A 6,046-nucleotide genomic window follows, 5' to 3' on the forward strand; every position below is an offset into this window, starting at 1 on the left:
ATCCTTGGGAGCGGGGTCGGTGGAGCCGTTTTGGCTCCAGCTGCTTGTTTGCTGTTCTTTGGCGGAGCAGGTGTTGAAGTTGAAGGTGGCTTTTGGCTCAGAGCCGGCCACGCTGTTTTGTCCAGGTGAGGTGTTCTCCCTGTTAGTCATCTCATGGGATCTGCAGTGTGAGACTTTTGTTTCGGCTTGGCGCCCTGAGCGATCCAGGGTGAGCTGCTTGGTGCGGGGCATACGACCTCTCCGCTGATTTGAGGAAGAGTCGTTTCATTTCCACAGGTAGCGTTGATCTCAAAGTTCACCTCCAGCCGTTGAAACTTCGTTTCTAAAACCTGAAGTCGTTGTAGAATGCTGTTAATGTCCTTGGGGTCGGACGGGGGCATTTTGCGCTAGCTCAATTTGGAGGTGAAGAAAAGTAAGGTAGCTATGTTGATAATGTAAATATAACCATAAAAATTGTAACTTTAAAAATAATTCACAGGTAAAGTTATCAGTAAGGACGGGACGGAGCAGGATAAGCTGTTCCTCCTTCAGCTGCCAGAGTAAACCTTAGGGTTTATTATTCTATTTATTTAATATTCCCTGCTGGAACAATGTTCTTTCTGAACTATTTGGTAAACTACTGAAGTACTGAGTAACTGATCATAACACCCGATTTAATATTCAAAATGTGTCCTCTAACAGCCAAAAGTTATGTGAAAATTATGGTATTTTACAGAGTATTACCAAAACATTTATATAAATGAGTTCGGTTTGGAGGCTGGTTCTACACCAGATTTAATGCAGGGGTCAGGGTAGTCGGTGTTTTTCCATGGCAACACTTGAAAAAGAATTACACAAAAACCAGAGAAATATATCATTACTTATATGCAATATCGCTATATAAAAAAAAAGAGACAAAAATAAATACATATTAAAGCTGGCAAATTTAAATTATGTGTTGAAAACTCATTTTCACCGACTGAGCCACTGAAATAAACTTAATATTCCATGTTATTGAGGCGACACTAGATGGAAATTCAGATTTTGTGGAAGTTTAATTTTAGTAAATTGCTCAACAACGCTACCCTGGGAACTTCACCCAGAGAATATTACCTCTTGTTTAAGGCACACAGGTTCAGTTATGCATGGATTAAAACATCTGAGGCCGTTTCAAAATTATATAAAAAAATGTTTATTAAATTCTTTTGAAATCGTTTTTAAAACCAGTTTCTTTTAAAAAATTAAACTAAAGAAATCAAAGGAAATAGAAGAGCTGCAGCAGTTGAGGTTACCGGCCGGAGGGGGCGCTATGGGGACGACATCCACCAAACACAGCAAATCAAAAAAAAAACAAAAAACCTTTAACACCAGACGCAGTGAGACAATCCAAACTCCAGAATCACAGCACACAGACGAGGAAGACAGTCACCACACCAACACCGCCACCGGACCTCAGCAACTGCAAACAAAAACAAACAGTTAACCAATATAACAATATCAGCCCGACTAACAAAAGGGCTGTGAACAAAAGTAGAAAAATAAAAATCAGACAATACAAGTTAAAAACATTAAGACCAGGCGTGGCCCTGCCACAGCGGGAGATGAAACGGGCGCGCCGATGCCACACCCCAAACAAGCTCCAATTAGGGCGGATAACGCCGCCACAGTCCAACTTGAGAACAGTTGTGCAGAAATCCGGGAGATTTACGTAGCCGGCGCAGAACAGATCCGGGAAACAACCGCAGACAGAGCAGCAATGGTTCAACTGTGGGGAACCTATATATAAAAAAAAAATTACTATTTTAAATAAAACTAAAAGAAATTGGAGCTTAGATGAGTGTTAATTTCTTACCTGCTGATCCACAAAACATGCACACACACTCGCAGACCGAGGAAGAAAAGGAACGCAGCGCAGTGGCGTTCTACCTACAATCACACTTCAGTTTAGATTTTCTGGCCAAGATCAGCCAAAGCGAAGGGAGAGAGAACACCTACCACCAGAAAATCAGCGCAACATGCACCAGCCAGCGATTTGTTGCTTTCCGCTGCCAGAGTGGGACGCGAAGTGGGAGAACAAAGACGACACATACCTGAATGAGCGCCGCAGCGCCCCTATATACACCACGCCCACTTCAAGAACCGGAACGTCTCACCTGGAAACTATTTGTGTGAAATTATGTATATTTCTATACCACTACATAACTGTTTAAACATACTCCAGCATATGAATATTTGAAATCCACTGAAATGAATTCAGCACAGAATGTAGAAAAATAGCTGAGTCACTGATTTCTACAACAGCTGTTTTAGCTGAAACATTGCAGTTGTAGGAGCAGGTTATTGTCAGTAGGTGGCAGCACGAAGGTGCTACCGTGTTAGCACATTTCAGATATAAAAGCTTTTTATTAAACATTAAAAGTTTAATATAAACATTTTATANGCATTTTAAACGCACACATGAAAATTCACTCTGGTGAGAGGCCTTACACATGCACAACCTGTGGAAAAAGTTTTGTATCTAAATCTCATTTACTTGATCACATGACAATTCACACTGGTGAGAAGCCTTTCTCTTGTGAGAACTGTGGAAAATGTTTCCGTAGGAAATCTAACTTGGTTAGTCACATCACAGTTCACACAGGTGAGAAGCTTTTCTCATGTGAAACCTGTGGAAAAAGTTTTCAGAGGAAATCTGACATGGTTAGGCATATCAGAGCTCACACAGGTGAGAAGCCTTTCTCATGTGAAACCTGTGGAAAAAGTTTCCAGAGGAATCCTGAGTTGATTGGGCATATCAGAGCTCACACAGGTGAGAAGCCTTTCTTATGTGAAACCTGTGGTAAAAGTTTCACTAATAAAAGATATGCAACTATTCACATGAAAACTCACACAGGTGAGAAACCTTTCTCATGTGGGACTTGTGGAAAATGTTTTGCTAGAAACCACAATTTACATCTTCACATGAGAACTCATACAGGTGAGAAGCCTTTCTCATGTGGGATCTGTGGAAAAAGTTTCACTCAAAAACGCCATTTAAAATCTCACATCAGAATTCACACACGTGAGAAGTAGCACTGCACTGATTTATCAGCCAGCCGATTAATCTATGTTGATTTCCTTAATTTTGGGACATCAGCTGATTCTTGCATGTGAAGCTGGTCTGATCCCCCAATTTTATTGACCTCAGCCACTGCTCTCTTCTGCTCTCCATTGAGAGGTGTGACTATTAGAGCGCCCCAAAGCAAAAACTGCAATCGGTGCACCCTTAGTGAAAAGCGAGGAAAATGTTTTGTGTAGATCCAGTTTACTTCATCACAAGAAGATTCACACTGGTTAGAAACCTTTCTGTTGCAGGTCCTGTAGAAAAGGTTTCACTCAAAAGAAATGTAACAGTTCACATGAGAACTCACAGGTTTGATGACGCAATGTGAACCTCAAGATTCTTAGTAACCTGCTGTTTGGAAGTGGAGTAATTGCAGGTTTGACTACTTTCAGGTTTAGACTTGTAAAATTTTGGAATCTTTATTGTGTGTTTATTCTTTGTACTTATTTATTTTATTTCAATGATTTGGGGAAATGGATGTATTTATTTGACTTGGTTTTAATGCTTAGAAAACGTATTGATGATGTGGACTGAATTTTAGATAGAAAAATTATTTAAACTTTTAATATAATTTTTAGGTAATAAATTATTATACTGATGAAACTGATGGTTTTTTTCATTTTTCTGTTTAGTAGAAAACATGTACAATCGGGAAAACGTTTATATATACAGCAGCAGAGCACATCTCTTCCTCCTTAACATTGCATGAATTCATTAAGGTAAAATTGTGAAGGTTAAATAAATCTACCTCTAAATATTAACAAAAGGCATTTATTCAGTATAATTTCTTCGGTTCCCCTGGTAGCCCCCGTCTAGAACCGCCCCTGTGTTGCTGGTCTGTGCCTGGTACATTTTTGGTTGGCATGTTTTTTCTTCATTTATAAAAAGTCAAATTATCCAAACTGGTAAACGAAGTTAATAAAATAATGGTGAAATCATACATTAAGTGACCGCTGAACAATGTAGTCATAAAATATTTCAACATTTCTAAATAAAACGTATAGAAAGCCCTCAAACCTTTTAAAGTAGGAAATATTTATGTATTTACTGTTAATCTATTAGTATGATTTGTTCTTTAAATCACCATTTGTATCATTTTGGCTGATATTATACAATAAGCAGATAATTAAACCAGAACAGTCTACTAAAACCACAATAAGAAACTTAATCATGGCTAAATGTTCTGTACCATATCAGCCTCAGGAGATGACTGAGGGATGAAGAGACTCTGATGTCTGGTTCTTTAGGTTCTGATGGGTCACTTCCTCTCCTGGTCCATTCTGTCTGATATAACAGCAGCACACTGATTAACACCATTTTTTTAATTGTCTGTACTCATCCTCACGTCATTGTTCAGTCTGGGATTTGCGTCTTGCCTCTCGCATCCGTTTCTTTACGAGAGGTTTTCCCTCTAAGGACGGTGGAGAATCGGGTCGAGGACATTTTAAAAAGAAGCGGGTTGATAGCGGCTCACTGCGGCTGCGTAGTGTCCGTCTGTCAAATGCGCGTTCATGTTGAAGGCTTCGCAGTGCGTCCCACATTCTCCACATCCGCCCTTCGCTTTGCCCATTTTCTGTCCGATTTCCATCTTTATGCTGAGACAGCATTTTCTTTGACGATGAGTATTACCCACAAATCATTGCTGCAGTGACATTTTCAGTTAAAAGGCAGATTTATAGCAATCTTTTATGGGTTTTGTCCCCAAGAAAAATAGTATGACAAGGCAAACATTAGTAATAAAAATGTTTGATACAATAAACCGAGCAGAAAAAAGAAGAAATAAATAATGGTCACAAACTAACTGAGAAAAGTAAAACAGTGTCATAAATGCAAGACAAATTTCATATCTTAAATTAAACATATTGGTATAAAGATTTGGCATTTCTGATTTTATTTAAGCTCTCTTAAATTATTTCACTTTAAAAATGGAGGTGATTTGCAGCATACCCTAAATTTCAATTGAATAACCTAGTATTTTTTTTAAGTCTAATTAATTGATTTCTAATAGGTTTTTATTCATTATTGTAGAAAATGCTTTTTCCTCAGTTTAATATTGGCTTTAAATTCTGCAGTTCCACTGAATGTTTATTATATTATAATAAAAGATGTTACAGTGTTTCCATCTGATTTCAATATTCATCATTCCTCATTATGAATATAATTGACTGAAAAAAACGTCTCACATTGCATGTGATAACATGAAGGTCACTGAAGGAACAATTGAAAAAACACTGATTTAAAGCACCAGAACAATAAAAGCATTGTGGTTATCGTCATACCTATAAGCAATATCTCTATATAAAAAGAGATAAAAAAATATATATATATACATTTTAAAGCTGGCAAATTTATATGTGCTTAAAATCATTTTCACTGACTGAACCACTGAAATAAACTTAATATTCCATGTTATTGAATGTGACTGTTTAAACACACTCCAGCATATGAATGTTTGAAATCCATTGGAATGAATTCAGCACCGATTGTAGAAAAATAGCTGAGTCACTGATTTCTACAACAGCTGAAACAATGTAGGTGTAGTAGCAGGTTGTTGTCAGTTGGTGGCAGCACGAATGTGCTACCGTGTTAGCACATTTCTGATATAAAATGTTTTTTTATTAAACAAAAGTTTAATATAAACATTTTATAGAAACCTTTAGCAAATGAAGCTTTTTATAAAAACATTTAATAAAAACCATAAAACTTCATAATTAACTGTAAAAGCTTTTTTTATATTCTGCCTTTCACTTGGGTGAACTGAGGTGGTGAAATAAAAGAATAATAATGGAAAATAAAAATAAGGAGTTTACTCTAATGAGCTATCACTCTTAGCTACAAAGGAGACAGAAGTGATTTTCATTCAAACAGCACTTTATTAAATATTGCAAGGACAACAAAACAATATCAGAGTTTTTGGTTTGTTTGTTTGTTTGTTTGTTTGTTTGTTTGTTTGTTTGTTTGTTT

At 37.2% G+C, this 6,046-nt stretch overlaps 1 protein-coding gene across 1 annotated transcript; it reads left to right on the forward strand.

The window, feature by feature from the left end:
* Positions 1–2,424: 2,424 nt before the first annotated feature.
* LOC106942982 (gastrula zinc finger protein XlCGF57.1-like) lies at positions 2,425–3,685 on the forward strand (the record flags this gene model as incomplete). The annotated part of the gene is made up of 1 exon (XM_015026325.1): positions 2,425–3,685. A coding segment is annotated over one exon (627 nt), but the record flags the coding sequence as incomplete, so codon positions are not given.
* Positions 3,686–6,046: the final 2,361 nt, after the last annotated feature.

The sequence above is a fragment of the Poecilia latipinna genome, unplaced genomic scaffold, assembly GCF_001443285.1.
Source record: "Poecilia latipinna isolate Pla-1442-1.1 unplaced genomic scaffold, P_latipinna-1.0 Scaffold4754, whole genome shotgun sequence".
Lineage (NCBI taxonomy): Eukaryota > Metazoa > Chordata > Actinopteri > Cyprinodontiformes > Poeciliidae > Poecilia > Poecilia latipinna.